Source organism: Panulirus ornatus, chromosome 61 (assembly GCF_036320965.1).
Source record: "Panulirus ornatus isolate Po-2019 chromosome 61, ASM3632096v1, whole genome shotgun sequence".
NCBI lineage: Eukaryota > Metazoa > Arthropoda > Malacostraca > Decapoda > Palinuridae > Panulirus > Panulirus ornatus.
This window is the reverse complement of record NC_092284.1, coordinates 6584919-6609473: the sequence shown is the minus strand read 5'-3', so window position 1 is coordinate 6609473 and position 24555 is coordinate 6584919. Positions and strand designations below refer to the sequence as shown.

The 24555-nt window shown below is 46.0% G+C and overlaps 2 protein-coding genes across 3 annotated transcripts in view; one reads left to right on the top strand and one right to left on the bottom strand.

Annotated features, from left to right (window-relative positions):
* Polr3H (RNA polymerase III subunit H) overlaps positions 1-1217 on the bottom strand; it is a 42872-nt gene extending 41655 nt beyond the window's left edge. The window contains exon 1 of the mRNA XM_071696904.1: positions 1069-1217. The gene's annotated coding sequence lies outside the window, so the exon portion shown is untranslated. The remainder of the gene's footprint in view (positions 1-1068) is intronic.
* A 4828-nt stretch (positions 1218-6045) lies between these two features.
* Positions 6046-24555, top strand: part of LOC139767499 (breast cancer anti-estrogen resistance protein 1-like) — a 173794-nt gene continuing 155284 nt past the window's right edge. Inside the window, exon 1 of one of the 2 annotated variants that reach the window (XM_071696926.1) lies at positions 6046-6520. In XM_071696926.1, coding sequence (XP_071553027.1) covers positions 6482-6520 — 39 coding nt within the window. In that variant the 5' untranslated portion in view covers positions 6046-6481. Of the gene's footprint in view, positions 6521-20723; positions 21727-24555 lie in introns of those variants that run through there. The other variant, XM_071696924.1, reaches the window with a different exon arrangement.

The window sequence follows — 24555 nt, the reverse complement described above, 5'->3', positions numbered from 1 at the left end:
ATACATATGGCAAGTCAGAAGAAACTAAGATTCTGAACATTCCAAGTGCCAGCGCTGCTCTGTATCTGACAATTACATGCTACGAAATCATACCATACAATATCGCTGAATTTCCTAATGTCAATGATTTGAGAACTCAAGGCTTAATGTTTTGCAAACTTTGTGATTATGTTATGGACAGTAATATCCTTGAAGACATACCATTACTTTTTTTCATACGTATCTACCTTTCCTGCGTTAGCAAGGTAGTGTTAAGAAAAGAGGACTGAGCCTTAGAGGGAATATCCTCATTTTGCCACCTTCTCTCTTCCTTGTTCTAGAAAAGTAAAAAAATGGTAGGGGAGGATTTCCAGCCCCTCGCTCCCTTCCCTTTACGTGGCCTTCTACGAAACGCAGGGAATACGTGGGAAGTATTCTCCCTGCCCTCAGGTATAGAGATACCATGCTCATATGCAGTATAACAATCATACGAGCATTAATAAGTATAACATTGTATTCTACAAATTATGATGTATCCTAAATCTCCTTGTGAGCGTCAGTACATTATAGTGTCGAATTCTAATGTTATGTCCATACATGCAATAATGGGGAAAGACACCCCAGTAGGTCCCTGGGCCTGCCTAGGCCTGCTTGTTATCCTTCTATATCAATACATTGGCTGGCTATGTGCCCCCTCCCCCCCCCACACTACCAGTATGAGGCCCATGGGTCCTCTTACGTCCCAACACGACATGATGTATCCACCAGGCAGTAATGCCTATGCTATGTCTCGGCTACATAACTCTAAAGTATTGATATGTATCCATCATTTTAACAATGTATTGTATACATTATGTATCAGTATATGTATACCCTATGTTCACTACCACAATGCCAACATGGACCCCTGGACCCCATGGACCCAGTGGAGCCTCCCTTCCCCAAGACTTACACCAATCATCCATATTATCACTAAAATTGTCTTGTTTAAATGGGAAATGGGTAATTAAACAGTTTGATAACTACAGAACCATAACAACGAACTTTCTCCCTTCCATCCACCATCACACCCCCATAATTCGTACTTACTCTATGATTCTGAGTGTATTATGGCCACCAATCTCCACGACTCTTATAGTGATTCAAGATGCAAATGAGTCGTTAGTCTGGGGGTGTCAGCTGGCTAGATGGCCCCTGGCCTCCACCATGTGGTGAAATGCTTTGTTTACGTTCCATCAGCAGAGCCACCTGTATAGCAAGACGCGTCACTGTGTGTCAGAAGTCCCTAACGCCGCCGCCGCCGTCATCAGTGCCATCTAGTGGTGAGAGTCTAAGCTCAAGGTTGGCGTCTGTATATCACTTTTAACATAATGGCCACATTAGATATACATTCTTTTTAGCGATTATTAACTAAAACATTGTCTTCCCTTAACTCACACTTATACTTAAGGTCTATATGTGTGTCAGAAGTCCCTAACGCCGCCGTCATCAGTGCCATCTAGTGGTGAGAGTCTAAGCTCAAGGTTGGCGTCTGTATATCACTTTTAACATAATGGCCGCATTAGATATACATTCTTTTTAGCGATTATTAATTAAAACATTGTCTTCCCTTAACTCACACTTATACTTAAGGTCTATATGCTATGCCAGATAGCTAATAAGTAAATTGAACTTAATTATCAGACGTGTTACGGACCTGAAATGTGTTAAATATGGGGATAATAAAGGAAAATTAGCTGTCTAAAAGAACCATTACCATAACTATTGCAGGAAAACCTGTACCATTATGTGTCTAGGAGGTCAGATGAACTCTCTCTCTCTCTCTCTCTCTCTCTCTCTCTCTCTCTCTCTCTCTCTCTCTCTCTCTCTCTCTCTCTCATATATCTCTCTATATATATATTTCTCATACTATTCGCCATTTCCCACGTCAGCGAGGTAGCGTTAAGGACAGAGGACTGAGCCTTTGAGGGAATATCCTCACTTGGCCCCCTTCTCTGTTCCTTCTTTTGGAAAATTAAAAGCGAGAGGGGAGGATTTCCAGCCCCCCCCCCCCCGCTCCCTCCACCTTTTAGTCGCCTTCTACGACACGCAGGGAATACGTGGCAAGTATTCTTTCTCCCCTATCCCCAGGGATAATATATATATATATATATATATATATATATATATATATATATATATATATATATTAGAAAGGATAACAATTTTGCGCTACGTCTCTTCGATGTATATCAACTGACTGTTATATTTCTCTCTTGTGTCTCCCCTGATGATGTGATTATTACACGAAAGTGCACTTGGGAACTTTTCGTGTTTCATTTTCCCCGTGGACTCATAGGAATTTATATATATATATATATATATATATATATATATATATATATATATATATATATATATATATATATATATATATGGGCGCCCATAACCGTAGTTTAAGTAGAACACTTTAATCTAGACATTAACGACCCAACTAGGCCACTGGACTGCCAATCATACTTTGACTACTCACTTTCCTGTGGAGATTAAGGAAGAGCCAATAATATCCTTACATTTAATACCTAAATAGGACAACATGACTACACATAACATGACCATTAACTGTGTGTAGACAGGCAGTGATGGGAGTCTTCGTATCAAACTAGTTTCAAATGACTAACATGATATTGAATATTTAAGGCATAGTGAATATCTAAGAATATTCAAGGCTAACCATAGTATCATAAATGAATTAGCTTCCCTCGTAACACAAATGATGATAGTAATTAACATCCTAATTCACACAATGGTGAGGGACGTCTTGTTCTCTGGTTCTAAACGTTCACTGGAGTGTGGAATACATGACCTTACCTGGGTTTTTTTGAAGTGGCTGGACTGCAGGGAGGTCCATGGCCGTGAGGTGTGTCTGTGGCCATCCAATATATATATATATATATATATATATATATATATATATATATATATATATATATATATATATATATATATATATATATATATATTGGAAAGGATCACAATTTTCCACGGGGAAGATGAAACACGAAAAGTTCCCAAGTGCACTTTCGTGTAATAATCACATATTTCTCTCTTGTGTCTCCCCTGATGATATGATTATTACACGAAAGTGCACTTGGGAACTTTTCGTGTTTCATTTTCCCCGTGGACTCATAGGAATATATATATATATATATATATATATATATATATATATATATATATATATATATATATATATATATATATATATATATATATATATATATATATGTCAGGTCAACGGCGCTGGGTCAAACAGGCCGGAAACACGTCCTTGATACTCACACAAGCTGGACTCATCGCCTCACACAAGCTGGACTCACCGCCTCACACAAGCTGGACTCACTGCCTCACACAAGCTGGACTCATCGCCTCACACAAGCTGGACTCACCGCCTCACACAAGCTGGACTCATCGCCTCACACAAGCTGGACTCACCGCCTCACACAAGCTGGACTCATTGCCTCACACAAGCTGGACTCATCGCCTCACACAAGCTGGACTCATCGCCTCACACAAGCTGGACTCATTGCCTCACACAAGCTGGACTCATTGCCTCACACAAGCTGGACTCATCGCCTCACACAAGCTTGAAGTCATGTCGGGTTACCAAGGCGATCAATTCAGTCTCGTTAATTACTTCACTATGTCACTTTGTCACTTTTCCACACTCGATATTTTCTCGTAGTGACATTATGTGAAACTGTATCACTTTATGTTCGTAATTGAACACCGTAAATGATATACTTTGGCATATATAACGTAATTTTCTATGGAAACTTGTATGGACGTACAATTTGATTTCGGTAGTTAACCTACAGCTATAGTCATGATGGAAGCCACAGGTTATTTTGCGTGTTAAGTTCTTATATTATTCTTACACTATAATATTTTGTTCCTTACTAGCTAAATGATATCATAAGAGTATCTATAATTGGCATCTTTCTACCCAGGGGAGGAATGTGATGCGTTGTTGACATGGATCACCGATCAACATTGTTGGGTTGTTAACATATGATCTCCCTCCCCCATAGAGTGGTTCTAGTAATAATGTATATTCTTAATTGCAAGATATACTATCCCTAACATCTCAACTAAGAGCTAAAAGCCAATAATGCTATACAGGTTAGGTACATGTGACAACACTGTCGACCATCTGCTTCCTTGTTGACTCCAACTGTATTTATTTTGCAATAACTTTATTTCTCACAATCAGACATCTATCTCCTTGTCCAACAATCTTATCCTTTTACATCTACGCTCTTACATACATATAGATGCATCTATAAAGTGCCATGTAATAATTGTGATAAGTTTTATGTTGGGCAGACTGGTAAGGATCTTTCTGTTAGACTTAAGCAACATAAATATAGTATAAGAACGGGACAAGAATCAAATGCCTTGTTTAATCACGTTAAAAACTATGATCATTGTATTGACTGGAGTAACGCCATCTCAGTTATTAACTCTAACTCTATTACCAAGAGAAATATCATTGAATCTAAAGTAGTTCAAACTCTCACTTTCTTAATCCCACCCTATTTCTCGAACTCAGGGGCCCATGGTAGCTTTTCACTCATGCCAGGGGGCCATGGTAACCTCTCACTCATGTCAGGGGGCCATGGTAACCTCTCACTAGAAGCAGGGATAAATCATTTACATCACAATGGGCTTCCACTGGAAAACGGGAATGAACTGCTAGAAAACGGGTAGGAGGATGATCCCTCACATTGCACTCACTAGCAAAACATGATCCAATTATCTCTACTTAAGCCAGTCTCTTGAGACTTGTATGGAATGTGTTTTTTGCAGCAACAGTTGCATGAATCATTGGGGAGGGAGGGGGGGGGGTGTTGTCATGGGTCCTGGGGTGTGGGGGGAGGGGGAGGGGGGTGCTGCCAGGGTGAGGATGGAGGACCATAGTTAAAATGAATAATTTTCATCAACTATTGAATATCATGTTAATGATAAAAAAGAAAAAATTGGAATCTTCATTATTTTCAAATCTACTAAAAATTTTGCAATTTTTTTTGGTTAATTTTGTGATTTTCTTAATATCTCTTCCATTTCGAGCAATTTGATTTGAACAAGTAATGATTTTTCCCACCAAAATATTTACGTTTTCTCTTAAATTCATCATCTTCAGTTTTAATTTCAGGGAAATTTTAAAAATTCCAATTTGATTTTAATGATTTTCTATATGAAATTCTGATTATCTAAGATGATTAGCTGATTCAGATGTTTCATTCCAAAAATTGGCCATTGCAGAATCTATTATAAGATGTAATAGTTTCATGTCAATGATTTGTATTTCATCATTTTCTGAAATTTTCTTTCCATAAATCAGTAATTTTCCAGTATTTTCCTGAAATCTTAACGCCCATATCAACAGTTTTCCAATATTGCTGGAATTTCCCCCCAAGCAAGACTAGAAATGACATTTACAATTTTGTTTCCAGAGTTCTGAAAGCCAAATCTATGTGTATTTATGGAGGACATCACATTACCAATTTAGATCCTTAAGTACAGTTGTTCAGTGGTACGTAAAATTTGACATAAATGTGCAAAATGTGAACTTATTTCTTCTCTTCCATGACTCATTTCAAGCATTTGTGCAGTACGATCAGTTCTAGTGTTCGGGTCATCTGCTCCAGTCTTCATTAAAGAGTCTATTTCATATTTGATTCGTTAATGATAGTTTGGCGAGTTCGCTATTCCCTCTAGCTCCCCAGACGCGGGGAGAAAGATGGATGGGGAGGTGTGTGGGCTGGGGAGCGTGCGCATCCTTCTGCGCCGCCAACCTCAGCTATCGAGCAAACGCTCCGCTGCCAAACCCACGACGTCCTCCCAGGCCCACCCAAACTCGTCTAATGACACATCCTTTCACACCAACCTTGTAGGAAAACAACATTTCCCATCACAAACTACCCGGGCGTGATTGGAAGCGTCGCCATAGCGTTAACGAGGCGAGATAAGGTGGAAAATGTGCGTCATATGGTTTATACGAGAGTTTGGGCCATTCGCAATGTAGTGTAGGAGTCCCTGGGTGTTAAATGGGCCTCAGTTTCACAGAGGTGTGTGTAGGATAAGGTGCCGCCATCGCTCTCTTACGTCAGACAACACGGTGCACACACACACCCGTTGTGGACCGGGGGAATAGAAAACATAAATACACATCCATACAAAGTGGCTTGGCAACTCAAATCCATTTCCTATCCCCCAAGGAAGACCAGTGTACGAGAACTACGGCTGGCTGCCGTGTGTGTGTGTGTCTGTGTGTGTTGCCGTCAGGAAAATACATCTGGCTTATTTGTGGGAAAAAAGGAGAAGTGGTTAGAGGCCTTACACGTCGAGTATACGTCACTATGGCTTTATTGATCGGGTCGAAGCGGTGCCCTAAACTTTAAAGGTCTGGCAGCTGGTGGCAGAAAAGGTGGTGATCATATTAACCAGCTAGGCCGGCACCATGGTAGGCGACACGGGTTTCAACGCTAATATGAAGGGGGTAAGTAATATCTACTCGTCCTCCTCCTCCTCCTACTACACGTCCTCCTCCTCCTACTACACGTCCTCCTCCTCCTACTCGTTCTCCTCCTACTCGACCTCCTCCTACTCGTCCTACACAGTGTGCTATGTTGCTCCTCTTCCTCCACAGGTCTACTTACCTCCCTCACCACAACCACTCCTCCTCCTCCTCCTCCTACTCGTCCTCCTCCTGCTCCTACTCTTCTTACTCCTCCCACTCGTCCGCCTCCTCCTCCTACTCGTCCTCCTCCTCCTACACAGTCTGCTATGCTCCATCTCCTCCTCCTACTCGTCCTCCTCCTCCTCCACCTACTCGTCCTCCTACCCCTCGTCCTCCTCCTTTTCTCTCCCTCATCACCACCCCATATCTACTTACACTCCAATTATAATTTAGATTTGACTTGGATTTCAACATTTTTCTAACTACATTTTTACTTGGATTTCAACATTTTTCTAACTACATTTTTACTTGGATTTCAACATTTTTCTAACTCGATTTTTACTTGGATTTCAACATTTTTCTAACTACATTTTTACTTGGATTTCAACATTTTTCTAACTACATTTTTACTTGGATTTCAACATTTTTCTAACTCGATTTTTACTTGGATTTCAACATTTTTCTAACTACATTTTTACTTGGATTTCAACATTTTTCTAACTCGATTTTTACTTGGATTTCAACATTTTTCTAACTACATTTTTGCTTGGATTTCAACATTTTTCTAACTACATTTCTACTTGGATTTCAACATTTTTCTAACTACATTTCTACTTGGATTTCAACATTTTTCTAACTACATTTTTGCTTGGATTTCAACATTTTTCTAACTACATTTCTACTTGGATTTCAACATTTTTCTAACTATATTTCTACTTGGATTTCAACCTTTTTCTAACTAGATTTTTACTTGGATTTCAACATTTTTCTGACTAGATTTTTACTTGGATTTCAACATTTTTCTAACTACATTTTTACTTGGATTTCAACATATTTCTAACTACATTTTTACTTGGATTTCAACATATTTCTAACTACATTTTTACTTGGATTTCAACATTTTTATTAATTAGATTTTTACGTGGATTTCAACATTTTTCTAACTACATTTTTACTTGGATTTCAACATTTTTATCAATTAGATTTTACTTGGATTTCAACATTTTTCTAACTAGATTTTTACTTGGATGTCGACATATTTCTAACTAGATTTCTACTTGGATTTCAACATTTTTCTAACTACATTTCTACTTGGATTTCAACATTTTTCTAACTACATTTTTACTTGGATTTCAACATTTTTCTAACTACATTTTTTACTTTGATTTCAACATTTTTCTAACTAGATTTTTACTTGGATTTCAACATTTTTCTAACTACATTTTTACTTGGATTTCTACATATTTCTAGCTACATTTTTACTTGGATTTCAACATTTTTCTAACTACATTTTTACTTGGATTTCAACATATTTCTAACTACATTTTTACTTGGATTTCAACATTTTTGTAACTACATTTTTACTTGGATGTCAACATATTTCTAACAAGTGTTGTTCGTTGTGTTAATGTGAATTCTAATGGTTGTCATGCACTGCAAACGAGCATGATAGACCCACAATAGACCCACTTGTATGACTGTCATAGACCCACAATAGACCCACTTGTATGACTGTCATAGACCCACAATAGACCCACTTGTATGACTGTCATAGACCCACAATAGACCCACTTGTATGACTGTCATAGACCCACAATAGACCCACTTGTATGACTATCACAGACCCACAATAGACCCACTTGTATGACTGTCATAGACCCACAATAGACCCACTTGTATGACTGTCATAGACCCACAATAGACCCACTTGTATGACTGTCATAGACCCACAATAGAACCATTTGTATGACTGTCATAGACCCACTTGTATGACTGTCATAGACCCACAATAGACCCACTTGTATGACTGTCATAGACCCACAATAGACCTACTTGTATGACTGTCATAGACCCACAATAGACCCACTTGTATGACTGTCATAGACCCACAATAGACCCACTTGTATGACTGTCATAGACCCACAATAGACCCACTTGTATGACTGTCATGTCGGTCTATTTCGCCCGGAGGTGTCATGCAACCCGGCCGTCATGAAACGGTGTACACAAAGAACCATTTCTCGTCTTTGCAGATAGTGGGTGGCTGTAGCGATGATAGATAGTGGGTGGCTATAGAGATGATAGATAGTGGGTGGGTATATAGAGATGATAGATAGTGGGTGGCTATAGAGATGAGGTGTTTGGGGGGGGGCGTAGGGGGCCCCCGGGTGTGGTGGGGGCCCCCTCCCCCCCGGTCATGCAGGCAACACAAAGCATTCATCAATTATTCACCAGAAGACCACCGCCATCACAGACACTCGTCATCCAAGAGAAGACCACACCCATGTCATGCACTGACTGTCTGTCTGTCTGTGTGTGTGTGCATGACACAGTTTTCATGGTGATTTAACTGGTGGGATTTGGATATCGAGGTTTATATAGTTTATATGGGGGAGGGGGTCGAGGTTTATATGGGGGAGGGGGGTCGAGGTTTATATGGTTTATATGGGGGAGGGGGGTCGAGGTTTATATAGTTTATATGGGGGAGGGGGTCGAGGTTTATATAGTTTATATGGGGGAGGGGGGTCGAGGTTTATATGGTTTATATGGGAGTGTCGAGGTTTATATGGTTTATATGGGGGAGGGGGTCGAGGTTTATATGGTTTATATGGGGGAGGGGGTCGAGGTTTATATGGTTTGGTTTATATGGGGGGTCGAGGTTTATATGGTTTATATGGGGGAGGGGGTCGAGGTTTATATGGTTTATATGGGGGAGGGGGTCGAGGTTTATATGGTTTATATGGGGGAGGGGGTCGAGGTTTATATAGTGGAGTGGGTCGAGGTTTATATAGTTTATATGGGGGAGGGGGGTCGAGGTTTATATGGTTTATATGGGAGTGTCGAGGTTTATATGGTTTATATGGGGGAGGGGGTCGAGGTTTATATGGTTTATATGGGGGAGGGGGTCGAGGTTTATATGGTTTATATGGGGGGTGGTCTTTGCTTCCACGTAACGAGTGCATGACGATGTTTATATACGACCCACACACCTCCCCCCCTCCCACCACCCTCTCCCACGCTGTACGACCCCGCCTCACACCCGTTGCTGTACGACCCCCCCTCACCCGTTTGCTGTACGACCCCCACAGTTGCTGTACGACCCTCTCCGTTGCTGTACGACCCTCCACCGTTGCTATACGACCCTCACCGTTGCTTTACGACCCTCACCGTTGCTGTACGACCCTTCACCGTTGCTGTACGACCCTCCACCGTTGCTATACGACCCTCACCGTTGCTCGACGACCCTCTCCGTTGCTGTACGACCCTCTACCGTTGCTCTACGACCCACCACCGTTGCTGTACGACCCTCCACCGTTGCTGTACGACCCTCCACCGTTGCTGTACGACCCTCACGTTGCTGTACGACCCTCCACCGTTGCTGTACGACCCTCCCAGGTTGTATATTTCCTGCATCACGAACACCCCAGTTTATTCATCCCCCACACACACGACCCTCAGTAACGACCACCTCCCCTCGTTAGCAAACACTGAGACGACCTTCCCTCGACACGACCCTCCCTCCCTCCTGTGCAGACGACCCCTCCTCTCAACACATTACTCCTCCATCGCCAACATTACTCTCACTCACCCACCCCAACCATCTCCCCAGCTCCCACCCTACCATCTCCCCAGCTCCCACCCTACCATCTCCCCAGCTCTCACCCTACCATCTCCCCAGCTCCCACCCAACCATCTCCCCAGCTCTCACCCTACCATCTCCCCAGCTCTCACCCTACCATCTCCCCAGCTGTCACCCTACCATCTCCCCAGCTCTCACCCTACCATCTCCCCAGCTCTCACCCTACCATCTCCCCAGCTCCCACCCTACCATCTCCCCAGCTCTCACCCTACCATCTCCCCAGCTGTCACCCTACCATCTCCCCAGCTCTCACCCTACCATCTCCCCAGCTCTCACCCTACCATCTCCCCAGCTCCCACCCTACCATCTCCCCAGCTCTCACCCTACCATCTCCCCAGCTCTCACCCTACCATCTCCACAGCTCCCACCCTACCATCTCCCCAGCTCCCACCCTACCATCTCCCCAGCTCTCACCCTACCATCTCCCCAGCTGTCACCCAACCATCTCCCCAGCTCTCACCCTACCATCTCCCCAGCTCCCACCCAACCATCTCCCCAGCTCTCACCCTACCATCTCCCCAGCTCTCACCCTACCATCTCCACAGCTCCCACCCTACCATCTCCCCAGCTCTCACCCTACCATCTCCCCAGCTCTCACCCTACCATCTCCCCAGCTCTCACCCAACCATCTCCCCAGCTCTCACCCTACTATCTCCCCAGCTCTCACCTATCCATCTTCCATTTTGCCACCCCACCATCTCCCACATTTCCACCCCACCATCTCCCACGTATCCACCCCACCATCTCCCACGTATCCACCCCACCATCTCCCATGTATCCACCCCACCATCTCCCACGTATCCACCCCACCATCTCCCATGTTACTCCTAGCAAAAGTCCTCGAAGACTTCGCCAGATATTCACCAAATATTCACCAGATAGTCACTAAATATTCACCAAATATGCAACCGATATTCACCAGATATTCAACAACAATTCACCAGTTAAGTCACCAGATATTCAAATAATCATCAGATATTCACCAAATATTCACCGGATACCCCCAGATATTCACCAAATATGCAACCGATATTCACCAGATATTCCCCAGATATTCACCAAATATTCCCCAGATATTCACCAAATATTACCAGATATTCTCCAAATATTCCCCAGATATTCACCAAATATTCTCCAGATATTCCCCAGTGTTGGTTCCATGAGATCTTCAGAACAAGAGACGAAAAATCACTTGGGATATTCATTTAGGCCTGGGTTCCCTACCCTTACTCAACGGCCAACGACCTTGAACGATCGTTAGCGAGGCAGTTAGGGAACGGAAGTAGTAAGGAAACGACTGGGATCACTATTGCTGTACTGTGAGTGTGGGGCACCCACACGGGAGACGTATATAATAGACCATATCGACCAAGTTATCGCTGGTGAGGGTAGGGTTCGAGTCTGCTGCTGCTGGGGGGTTGGGTCGCTTGGTTAACCAGGTGGTTGGCAACACAGTGCTCAGGGCAGGCCCCCTTCCCCCCCCAGTCTTGACCCTCTCCACAGTCCATCACTTGGTGTTTCTGACGGTAGATGGCAGGGTGGTGAAGTGTCTTGGGTCCTGTACGTTTAAGGTGTTTCTCTCTGTCCATATCGCCCATTTTGGACTTCTGAGAGACAGTATTTTACAACCTTCTATGCCTGTCGTGCCAGTAAGAAGTTATAATTGGTTGTATGTTGTGAACTATATGGTCCTTTTCTAGGATTTTCTAGGAATAGATGGTGATATGGCTCTTCCGCCTTCGCCTTCCATGTAGTCCAGCCTTAACAACTCCAGATATTCCCAGTCATTAAATTCCTTCACTACGTCATATGGACCTTGATAGATTTATGAACAACTCATTCTGCAATTTCGGCTGTTAGAACGCAACAATAATCAACTCAAGATAGAATTATTGCCTTGAATGATATCATCATTGGTTTTTTTTTCTAAAGTCTTGAAAGTCTGCAGGATCCAGCTCACTATTTTTCTCGAGGGGGAAACAGCTGTTGTTTCATTGTGTTCGCTGAAGGTTAGATCATTAGACATTATGACTCCAAGGTCTTACTTATCATCTAATTGGTTTATAATAGCTACAGTCTGTTTGGTATTCTGTATTTTATTTAATTTCTTCATTCTCCTCATTCCACAGAAGGTGAAACGTATCCTTAATGTAAATAACATAAACATGTTAACTGGTCACTTGGTGAAGTTTTCGGGGGGTCTTCTACTCCCACAGTCCGGGCTGGGCCCAAGGTGCTGCTGGGTTGGGTCGTTGGCCCACCAAACTATTGTATACCGCTGTCTGCAGGCAGGCCCACGTATCCTACACACACACACACACACACACACACACACACACACACACACATACAGAGCCTGGCTGCTGCTTCTGGTCTGGTACATGTTGTAGGTACTTGTCCATTGCAGTCTTGACCCTTGTCCACTTTGCGTCACTTGATGTTCCTTGATGATGCCCTTGGTGACCCAGAGGAAGATGTCGTTTATCTCTTTGTAGCCCTTCAGCATCATCTGTTGTCGTGGGTTTTCATACTTTGGTGTCGTGCGAAAAGGACATGAAACTGTGGCTCGTGTTTGCGTTAGTGTCACAGATACGATTGAGAAACAGGAGGGGTGCAAGTACACCTCCTTGGGGGACACATTATTTAATTTTCTTTTTTACTGATGAGGGACTGGATATGGCATGGTTTACAATTTGGTGTAGTGATTTGTTAGGTAAACGTATTATTTACATCTAATTTTATCCCAGTTATTTCCTATCTTTTGCCTTATATCAAATGTCTTTGTAATTGTGTGTGTAAATAAACTCAGCATTTCTTTGTTCTTCAGAGCTTCACTTGTCTGATAACTGAGCCAGGCAACTGAGCAAGGTTAGGTCATTGTGCCCAGATAACATATTGTCCTGGGTCATTATAGATTGGTCACTTCCATAAATCAATTTGTGTTTTAACGATTTTCTCTCTCGAAGATTTTAATGATGTTTGATGTATAATTATCAGTCAATAATCTTTTAGAACAGTTTTGCTTCCACCTTTGTGGGGCGATGTGGGGTTAGTGTCAAACGCTCTGAAATGATGCTAGAATTTTTGTTGACTCTTTCTCCAGGGGATATATATGTAGTGCTCCTACTGGAGGTGTTGTGCATTTCTTTATGATGTCTTGAGTTGTTCCATGACCCCCGACCTGGAACTGAGTGCATGGTCATGACCCTCCCTCCATCCAGTGTTGGGGTCATGACCCTCCCTCCATCCAGTGTTGGGGTCATGACCCTTCCCTCCATCCAGTGTTGGGGTCATGACCCTTCCCTCCATCCAGTGTTGGGGTCATGACCTTCCCTCCATCCAGTGTTGGGGTCATGACCCTCCCTCCATCCAGTGTTGGGGTCATGACCTTCCCTCCATCCAGTGTTGGGGTCATGACCTTCCCTCCATCCAGTGTTGGGGTCATGACCCTTCCCTCCATCCAGTGTTGGGGTCATGACCTTTCCCTCCATCCAGTGTTGGGGTCATGACCCTTCCCTCCATCCAGTGTTGGGGTCATGACCTTCCCTCCATCCAGTGTTGGGGTCATGACCTTCCCTCCATCCAGTGTTGGGGTCATGACCTTCCCTCCATCCAGTGTTGGGGTCATGACCTTTCCCTCCATCCAGTGTTGGGGTCATGACCCTTCCCTCCATCCAGTGTTGGGGTCATGACCTTTCCCTCCATCCAGTGTTGGGGTCATGACCCTTCCCTCCATCCAGTGTTGGGGTCATGACCTTCCCTCCATCCAGTGTTGGGGTCATGACCTTTCCCTCCATCCAGTGTTGGGGTCATGACCTTCCCTCCATCCAGTGTTGGGGTCATGACCTTCCCTCCATCCAGTGTTGGGGTCATGACCTTCCCTCCATCCAGTGTTGGGGTCATGACCCTTCCCTCCATCCAGTGTTGGGGTCATGACCTTTCCCTCCATCCAGTGTTGGGGTCATGACCCTTCCCTCCATCCAGTGTTGGGGTCATGACCTTCCCTCCATCCAGTGTTGGGGTCATGACCTTCCCTCCATCCAGTGTTGGGGTCATGACCTTCCCTCCATCCAGTGTTGGGGTCATGACCTTCCCTCCATCCAGTGTTGGGGTCATGACCTTCCCTCCATCCAGTGTTGGGGTCATGACCTTCCCTCCATCCAGTGTTGGGGTCATGACCTTCCCTCCATCCAGTGTTGGGGTCATGACCCTTCCCTCCATCCAGTGTTGGGGTCATGACCCTTCCCTCCATCCAGTGTTGGGGTCATGACCTTCCCTCCATCCAGTGTTGGGGTCATGACCCTTCCCTCCATCCAGTGTTGGGGTCATGACCTTCCCTCCATCCAGTGTTGGGGTCATGACCTTCCCTCCATCCAGTGTTGGGGTCATGACCCTTCCCTCCATCCAGTGTTGGGGTCATGACCTTCCCTCCATCCAGTGTTGGGGTCATGACCTTCCCTCCATCCAGTGTTGGGGTCATGACCTTCCCTCCATCCAGTGTTGGGGTCATGACCTTCCCTCCATCCAGTGTTGGGGTCATGACCCCTCCCTCCATCCAGTGTTGGGGTCATGACCCCTCCCTCCATCCAGTGTTGGGGTCATGACCCCTCCCTCCATCCAGTGTTGGGGTCATGACCTTCCCTCCATCCAGTGTTGGGGGTCATGACCCCTCCCTCCATCCAGTGTTGGGGTCATGACCCCTCCCTCCATCCAGTGTTGGGGTCATGACCCCTCCCTCCATCCAGTGTTGGGGTCATGACCCTTCCCTCCATCCAGTGTTGGGGTCATGACCCCTCCCTCCATCCAGTGTTGGGGTCATGACCTGCCCTCCATCCAGTGTTGGGGTCATGACCTTCCCTCCATCCAGTGTTGGGGGTCATGACCCTTCCCTCCATCTAGTGTTGGGGTCATGACCCTTCCCTCCATCCAGTGTTGGGGTCATGACCCTTCCCTCCATCCAGTGTTGGGGTCATGACCCTTCCCTCCATCTAGTGTTGGGGTCATGACCCTTCCCTCCATCCAGTGTTGGGGGTCATGACCCTTCCCTCCATCCAGTGTTGGGGTCATGACCCTTCCCTCCATCCAGTGTTGGGGTCATAACCTTCCCTCCATCCAGTGTTGGGGTCATGACCCTTCCCTCCATCCAGTGTTGGGGGTCATGACCCTTCCCTCCATCCAGTGTTGGGGTCATGACCCTTCCCTCCATCCAGTGTTGGGGTCATGACCCCTCCCTCCATCCAGTGTTGGGGTCATAACCTTCCCTCCATCCAGTGTTGGGGTCATGACCCTTCCCTCCATCCAGTGTTGGGGTCATGACCCTTCCCTCCATCCAGTGTTGGGGTCATGACCCTTCCCTCCATCCAGTGTTGGGGTCATGACCCTTCCCTCCATCCAGTGTTGGGGTCATGACCTGCCCTCCATCCAGTGTTGGCGAAGAAGTTCATTGGTTCATTTTTCCAGGTATTGTGTCACATCTTTGGTCTTCGTACGAGCGTTTCTTAGTGAAGGTCACTGGTCTACCAAGCTGTTTGAGGCAGTAATTCTCAGCCTTTTTTTGAGCCAGACTGTCCTCTATGTTAGTGTATTGTCCAGCCTTCACATACCTCCTAGTCTTCACATACCTCCTAGCTTTCACATACCCTCTAGCCATCACATACCTCCTAGCCTTCACATACCTCCAGCCTTCACATACCTCCTAGCCTTCACATACCTCCTAGCCTTCACATACCCCCAGCCTTCACATACCTCCAGCCTTCACATACCCCCTAGCCATCACATACGCCCTAGCCATCACATACCCTCTAGCCATCACATAGGCCCTAGCCATCACATACCTCCAGCCTTCACATACCCCCTAGCCATCACATAGGCCCTAGCCATCACATACGCCCTAGCCATCACATAGGCTCTAGCCATCACATAGGCCCTAGCCATCACATACGCCCTAGCCATCACATACCGCCTAGCCATGTAATCCATCATCAATGCGATCACAGAGATGATGTCTACTGTGACTGGATATCGAGAGACGACAAGACTGACTGGTTGGTTGGTTGGTCTGGAACACCGCGGGAGATGTAGTCCAGTTCTCAAGACATGAAGAGGTTCCTGCGCTGTCGCAGAGGGGCCTTCGCCTGGAACCCCAGGTGGTCTGTGTCTGGATTTCCAGAAGGTTGTCTTCTGGAGTTCCAGAAGGTCTCGTCTTCTAGAGTTCCAGAAGGTCTCGTCTTCTAGAGTTCCAGAAGGTCTCGTCTTCTAGAGTTCCAGAAGGTCTCGTCTTCTAGAGTTCCAGAAGGTCTCGTCTTCTGGAGTTCCAGAAGGTCTCGTCTTCTAGAGTTCCAGAAGGTCTCGTCTTCTAGAGTTCCAGAAGGTCTCGTCTTCTAGAGTTCCAGAAGGTCTCGTCTTCTGGAGTTCCAGAAGGTCTCGTCTTCTAGAGTTCCAGAAGGTCTCGTCTTCTAGATTTCCAGAAGGTCTCGTCTTCTAGAGTTCCAGAAGGTCTCGTCTTCTAGAGTTCCAGAAGTTCTCGTCTTCTGGAGTTCCAGAGGGTTCTGCTGGTGTTCCAGAGGGTCTGTTGGACTTCCAGAGGGTCCGTTGGAGGTCCAGAGGGTCTGCTGGAGTTCCAGAGGGTCTGCTGGAGTTCCAGAGGGTTTGCTGGTGTTCCAGAGGGTCTGTTGGACTTCCAGAGGGTCCGTTGGAGTTTCAGAGGGTCTGCTGGTGTTCCAGAGGGTCTGTTGGAGTTCCAGAGGGTCTCTTGGAGTTCTAGAGGGTCTGTTGGAGTTCCAGAGGGTCTGCTGGAGTTCCAGAGGGTTTGTTGGAGTTCCAGAAGGTCGTCTTCTGGAGCTCCAGAGGGTTCTGCTGGAGTTCCAGTGCTGGAGTTCCAGAGGGTCTGTTGGAGTTCCAGAGGGTCTGCTGGTGTTCCAGAGGGTCCGTTGGAGTTCCAGAGGGTCTGTTGAAGTTGCAGGGGGTCTGTTGGAGTTCCAGTGCTGGTGTTCCAGAGGGTCTGTTGGAGTTCCAGAGGGTCTGCTGGAGTTCCAGAGGGTCTGCTGGAGTTCCAGAGGGTCTGCTGGAGTTCCAGAGGGTCTGCTGGAGTTCCAGAGGGTTCTGCTGGAGTTCCAGAGGGTCTGCTGGAGTTCCAGAGGGTCTGTTGGAGTTCCAGAGGGTCTTCTAGAGTTCCAGAGGGTCTGTTGGAGTTCCAGAGGGTCTGCTGGTGTTCCAGAGGGTCTGCTGGAGTTCCAGAGGGTCTGTTGGAGTTCCAGAGAGTCTGCTGGAGTTCCAGAGGGTCTGTTGGAGTTCCAGAGGGTCTGTTGGAGTTCCAGAGGGTCTGTTGGAGTTCCAGAGGGTCTGCTGGAGTTCCAGAGGGTCTGTTGGACTTCCAGAGGGTCCGTTGGAGTTCCAGAGGGTCTGCTGGTGTTCCAGAGGGTTTGCTGGTGTTCCAGAGGGTCTGTTGGAGTTCCAGAGGGTCTGCTGGTGTTCCAGAGGGTCTGCTGGTGTTCCAGAGGGTCTGCTGGAGTTCCAGAGGGTCTGTTGGAGTTCCAGAGGGTCTGCCGGTGTTCCAGAGGGTCTGTTGGAGTTCCAGAGGGTCTGTTGGAGTTCCAGAGGGTCTGTTGGAGTTCCAGAGGGTGTCAAGTAATATAAAAAAGTATAGTTCATGTGTGTATATTATGGTGTTGTCACACCCAGACCTTCCAGCGAGAATATTTTGAACAAATTTGCTTCGTGGAATGAGGAGGTTCATGCCAACTGTGCCTCTTAAAGTGTATCAAAACAGGCCAGGATGTGGTGAATGCGTAGACCAACGGGCTGTGGCCTTCACCAGCCCGGCTGACCATACGACCCAGCTGTGGGGGGTAGAAGACCTCCCAAACCATCGTAAGGTATACGTAAGGTAAGGTAAGGTGCCAGACCCCGCTGTGTGGGGGTAGAAGACCTCCCAAACCATCGTAAGGTATACGTAAGGTAAGGTAAGGTGCCAGACCCAGCTGTGGGGGTAGAAGACCTCCCAAACCATCGTAAGGTAAGGTGCCAGACCCCAGCTGTGGGGGTAGAAGACCTCCCAAACCATCGTAAGGTAAGGTAAGGTGCCAGACCCAGCTGGGGGGGGGGGTAGAAGACCTCCCAAACCATCGTAAGGTGAGGTAAGGTGCCAGACCCAGCTGTGGGGGTAGAAGACCTCCCAAACCATCGTAAGGTAAGGTAAGGTAAGGTGCCAGACCCAGCTGTGGGGGTAGAAGACCTCCCAAACCATCGTAAGGTAAGGTAAGGTAAGGTGCCAGACCCAGCTGTAGGGGTAGAAGACCTCCCAAACCATCGTAAGGTAAGGTAAGGTAAGGTGCCAGACCCAGCTGTGGGGGTAGAAGACCTCCCAAACCATCGTAAGGTAAGGTAAGGTAAGGTGCCAGACCCAGCTGTGGGGGTAGAAGACCTCCCAAACCATCGTAAGGTAAGGTAAGGTAAGGTGCCAGACCCAGCTGTGGGGGGTAGAAGACCTCCCAAACCATCGTAAGGTATACGTAAGGTAAGGTAAGGTGCCAGACCCAGCTGTGGGGGGTAGAAGACCTCCCAAACCATCGTAAGGTATACGTAAGACAAAGCAGTAAATAAAACAGGGAAATTGAAACGTATTAGACAAGTATCTATTTATCCCAGACCAGACAGCATTTTCCAAGTGTTTTTTTGGGACAGTCTGGGATCTTATCAAACAGCTTTAGTTATAGAATTTTCATCTTTCGTCACTATTATGTCCCGGAAACAGAGACTCTTGCCCTAGAACATGTTTTACCAGCAGTTGAGTTTCCCTTGGTCGTGTTAACGCAAAGTAGAACACCATTTTCTTTGTTGACGACAGTGTAATGTTTACGTTTTGGTGTTTAACTGCCCATGACACGAGGGTTGCCAGTTAGGGATTTTTTTCCCCCGTTAGTTTGTGTGATAAAGTTTCTCGTAATGATGGTTGAAGATCCAGGGAGAAACAAGCACTTTCTAACCCCTATAGATATAGTTATAGTGAAGGTAATGGTCTGATATATATATATATATATATATATATATATATATATATATATATATATATATATATATATATATATATATATATATATATATATGGCCTGAACTGCTATGGGCAGAGTCAGGTATGTTGGTGGAAAGAAATCCTCACTTGGCTCCTTCTCTTCCTCGTTTTCAAATGTATTAATACAGGAGGGGAGACTTTTTTCCACAGTTCCTCCCATGTCGTTGTCGTATTCTACGAGAGACGGGAAATACATGCATAGTTTTATGTCTGTCTTATCCTCAGGGATTTGTTTTGAGTTTGGCAAATACATCTGGATTCCAAGTTCATTTTATTGTTTATAAAGAAATATCTTTGATATTTCCCCAGAGATAATGGGGGGGAGTTTATCTCTGAGGGAAGTAGAGAAAGAATATTGCCCACGAATTCCCTGCTTGTCGTAGAAGGCGACTTTGAAGGGCGTGAGCTGGGGGGGCGCTGAATCCTCCCCTCCTCTTGTATTAGCTCTCTAGACATGAGAAGAGAAAGAGTCAGAAGATATATTTATTATCTCATTTGTTTATTCTTGATGCTGCTTCTGTCACCCTGGAATATGTATGTAAAATATGTGTATATATAATGTTCTTGTATGTACAAAGACGTGCTCGGAGTGTGTTTATGTAGAGATGATGCTGGGTAGAACATATGTGTCACATAAACACGATCACACGAACGTACGAATGATTCGTGACGAAAACAAGGCAGGAAGGACGAATAACACGATCACACGAACGTACGAATGATTCGTGACGAAAACAAGGCAGGAAGAACGAGTAACACGATCACACGAACGTACGAATCATTCGTGACGACAACAAGGCAGGAAGAACGAGTAACACGATCACACGAACGTACGAATGATTCGTGTCGAGAAACGGATGGAGTAGCGCGTTGAACGGCTTGATCCGTTCCCAGTGTGGACTGTAGACTTGCTTTTGGCTTTGGAACGGTCCATCTGTATCCGTTCCTGTGCTGAACGAGGTGACTACACGTTCCCTGACGTCACCATGAACGTAGAGGGAAGCCGCTATCACCCCAGAGGGCTTGTCGTGATAAGGGGTTAGGTGGAGGTGATATGACGAGCCTGAATGCGTCATCACAGGAACTAACACGAAGGTGATGTTGACGGTTGAGGCATTACAGTAGACGGAGCAGGTATGTGTGAGGGGATGTCCCAGGACCCCACATCACACCTGTCGTACAAGGGTTTAACTCGTCCCCATTACAGTGTATTGACTGCAATAGGGCGTGAGTGGTGTGTCGAAACAAAGGCGACATAGAAAGATAAGAGGCAAGAAGTTCAGTGGTGGGAAGATAAGAGAGATAAAGTCTCCAGTTGCGACAGCGTCGCTGTCAAGAGCGGTCGTACTGAGTCCGTCTCTCTCTCATACGTTGTGGTTTCTACGTTCGTTATACGTGTCGTGTCGCAAGTACTAGGCGTCGCAGGTGGTCGTGTGGTATTAGCGGTGTCGTATGTGGCGAGGAGTGTTTACTGAAGTGCTCATGTGTTGCGTTCGACGCGAGCAGTGAGGGACGCTGGGTTCGACAACATCCACTAGGGTTCGACAACATCCACTAGGGTTCGACAGGATCCAGTAGGGTTCGACAACATCCACTAGGGTTCGACAACATCCACTAGGGTTCGACAGGATCCAGTAGGCTTCGACAACATCCACTAGGGTTCGACAGGTTCCAGTAAGGTTCGACAACATCCAGTAGGGTTCGACAACATCCAGTAAGGTTCGACAGGATCCAGTAGGCTTCGACAACATCCAGTAGGGTTCGACAGGATCCAGTAAGGTTCGACAGGATCCAGTAGGGTTCGACAGGATCCAGTAAGGTTCGACAGGATCCACTAGGGTTCGACAGGATCCAGTAGGGTTCGACAGGATCCAGTAAGGTTCGACAGGATCCACTAGGGTTCGACAGGTTCCAGTAGGGTTCGACAGGATCCAGTAGGGTTCGACAGCATTCAGTTGAGTTCGACAGCTTCCAGTAGTTACCACGATGCCATCCGTTCCCTCCCTCCGTAATGGTGGCTCCAGCACCTCGTCCACAGGACCGATTCTGTCCCCAGATGAAAGTTATTACTCCGCTCCCAGAGCGATGGCTGTTCCCGTCAACGACGAGGACAGACCCGTCCAGAAACTGTCACCCTTCCCTGTCGATGAGAATTATTACTGTTCTCCTAAATCGACAGCTACTCCCGTCGAAGACAGCTACTATTCTTCCCCTAAGTCGACAGCTGTTCGTGTCGACTCCGGCTTCAAGTCGACCTCGAGACCAGTGTCTGAGGATGGCCTGGAGAAGGAACTTGTACAGCCAATCAAAATGACGGTAAGATAGTCAACACCACAATCCAAACTTTCCTTTTGGCTTAGCTGTTGTATTTCCGTGGATTACTTCACTCCTTTGTGAGGGTCTGTTCCTGTGATCTCACATTCTCCCATTATTATCATTTCCTAATCTTTGTTCCTAGATGAAATCCTCTCTAATTTTGTCTCTCTTTTTCTTCCTGTTCTTCTTCCTGTGTTGAGATTGTTCTAATGTTTGGTATCGCTCGCGTGTCAGTCATACCGTGAAACATTGTGAAAATCATCTTGAAAAACCCCTCACCACTCTTGTCTATAATGCCCTGGCATTTTGACCCGACACCCCCACACACACTTTGGTTCAAAGGTCAAACCATCAGAGCCAAGGGTCGTACCTCTCGTGCTCAACTGGTGAACTGAATAGTTCATCAAATCTCGGCTCAGCATTTTATTACAATGAGTAACATCCTGTGTAGAGGTTCAGGGGTGGGCCAGAGCGCGTCCTAATCAGGTTAGCTGTTGATCAAAGTCATGACTGACTGACTGAGGTGAAATGTCGTCTTGGTTATCGAACGCGCCGGGTGTGTGTGTCGCTGGCCAGGAACGAGAGGTTGGCCAGACCGGATGGCTCAGGGTATGTGTTCTCGCGTTGACAGGCAAATCCCTCCTGGATCCATCACCTCCTCTCTCCCTCCCTCCCTCACGGTGATCCCCGTTAAATCTCTCTCCCTCCCTCTTACCTCCATCAAGAGGGAGGAGTGGCTGATCCTTCTACACTGTACCTCGTCCATCTCGTGTATGTCTCCTTGGCTTGGACGAGATCAACTGCTGTCTCGTCCATATTATTCTGTTTGTATCCTCAATAATCGTCCTTAACATTTGTCAGCTGAGAGTAATCTAACCTTTAGATGGTGTTCTTATGTGTCTGATGTCTATGTTTGTGGTAGAGTATGTGTCTGACGTCTATGTTTGTGGTAGAGTATGTGTCTGATGTCTATGTTTGTGGTAGAGTATGTGTCTGATGTCTATGTTTGTGGTAGAGTATGTGTCTGATGTCTATGTTTGTGGTAGAGTTTGTGTCTGACGTCTCTGTTTGTGGTAGAGTATGTGTCTGATGTCTATGTTTGTGGTAGAGTATGTGTCTGACGTCTCTGTTTGTGGTAGAGTATGTGTCTGATGTTTCTGTTTGTGGTAGAGGACGCCGTATGCGTTTAACGTCTCTGTTTGTGGTAGAGTATTAGTTTGATGTTTCTGTTTGTGGTAGAGGACGCCGTATGCGTTTAACGTCTCTGTTTGTGGTAGAAGTGTACCCACTGAGTTACGGACGAACGAGTAACTCATTGTTTCATTGCCTAAGAAGCTGATGTAACTCAGTCAACCTGCTGCAAATTCTGCGAACTTAGATGAGGTGTTGGACTGAGGTGATGTGGTGTAGTGTAAGCCAGGATCTTGTGGTGCTGGAGTAAATGTGGAGGTGTGCAGAAGGGTTAGTGCTAGAGAATCGAGTTGTTGCGTGGTGCCGATGTGGGAGATATACTCTGGTGAGGTAGGTGTCTTGTGGAAATGTCGAATGGATGCTTTGATCTCGTGGTTCTTCTATAGGAGGGGGGGGGGGGGGGTGTCATGCAATGGGTGCTTTGACCTTGTGGATCATCTGTATGAGGGTGGGGGGGGGGTCATTCAATGGGTGCTTTGATCTCGTGGATTTTCTGTAAGAGGGGGGTGGTGTCGTGCATGGGTGCTTTGATCTCGTGGATCTTCTGTAGGAGTGGGGTGTCATGCATGGGTGCTTTCATCTCGTGGATCTCCTGTAGGAGGGCGGGGGCGGGAGGGGGTTGGTCATGCATTGGTTCTTGATCTCGTGGATCTTCTGTAGGATGGGGGTGTCGTGCATGGGTGCTTTGACCTCATGGATCTTCTGTAGGAGGGAGGTGTCATCCATGGATGCTTTGATCTCGTGGATCTTATGTAGGAGGGGGGGGGGGTGTTATGCATGGATGGTTGATCTTGTGGATCTTCTGTAGGAGGGAGTTTTTTTTTTTACTAAGGTATTGAGTGATGACCTAAGTTTTGTGCTGCATGAGGAATGGAGATAAGTCTCAACTCCTTCGGTACGGGGTGAATAAAGAAATCAAAAGCAACACAGAATATTGGACAGATACAGACGCTGTCATAAACCAGTTGAATGTGAAAGACTTTGGTAATAGCCTCTGCGAGCACAACTAAACAACTGTTGTATCAAGCGGAAGGATGGCAGGTTGGATCCTGCGGACCTTCAAGACGAGTGAAGAAAAACCAATGATGGTTTTCAAGGCACTGATTCTTCACGAACTGAACGCTGTAGCGTCCTAACATTATCCTACAATGCGGGCGGAATTGTGGATTTAGAAAATGTCCAAAGGTCTTTCACTGTCCATTTTGATGTGGTAAAAGAAATAAATTGCTCGAAGCTACTAAAATATCTGAGGCTGGAGCGCAGATGAGTGGGGATATATCATCATCTATTTCTGAAAAAAATCCCAGAAGGTCCATATGGTTCACACCCTACATTCGGAAATAACATCCCAGTGGTACAACTGGTGTGGAAGACTTTGTACAATACTACCTCTGAAATCCACAGGTGTAGTATGCGCAAACAGGGAAAACACCTTGAATATCCTAGATCCTAAAACACTTCACCATTTTGCCATCTACCATCAAAAGCGCCATTGGATGTACGGTAGAGAAATTCAAGAGTGCGATGGACAAGTCCCTTTAAAGTGTAGTAGACCAGTTAGGCTGTGGGGGGCTATGTAGACCTGAGGACTGCGGCTTCTAACAGTTTGGTCGGCCAGTGACCTGAGCCAGCAGTAGC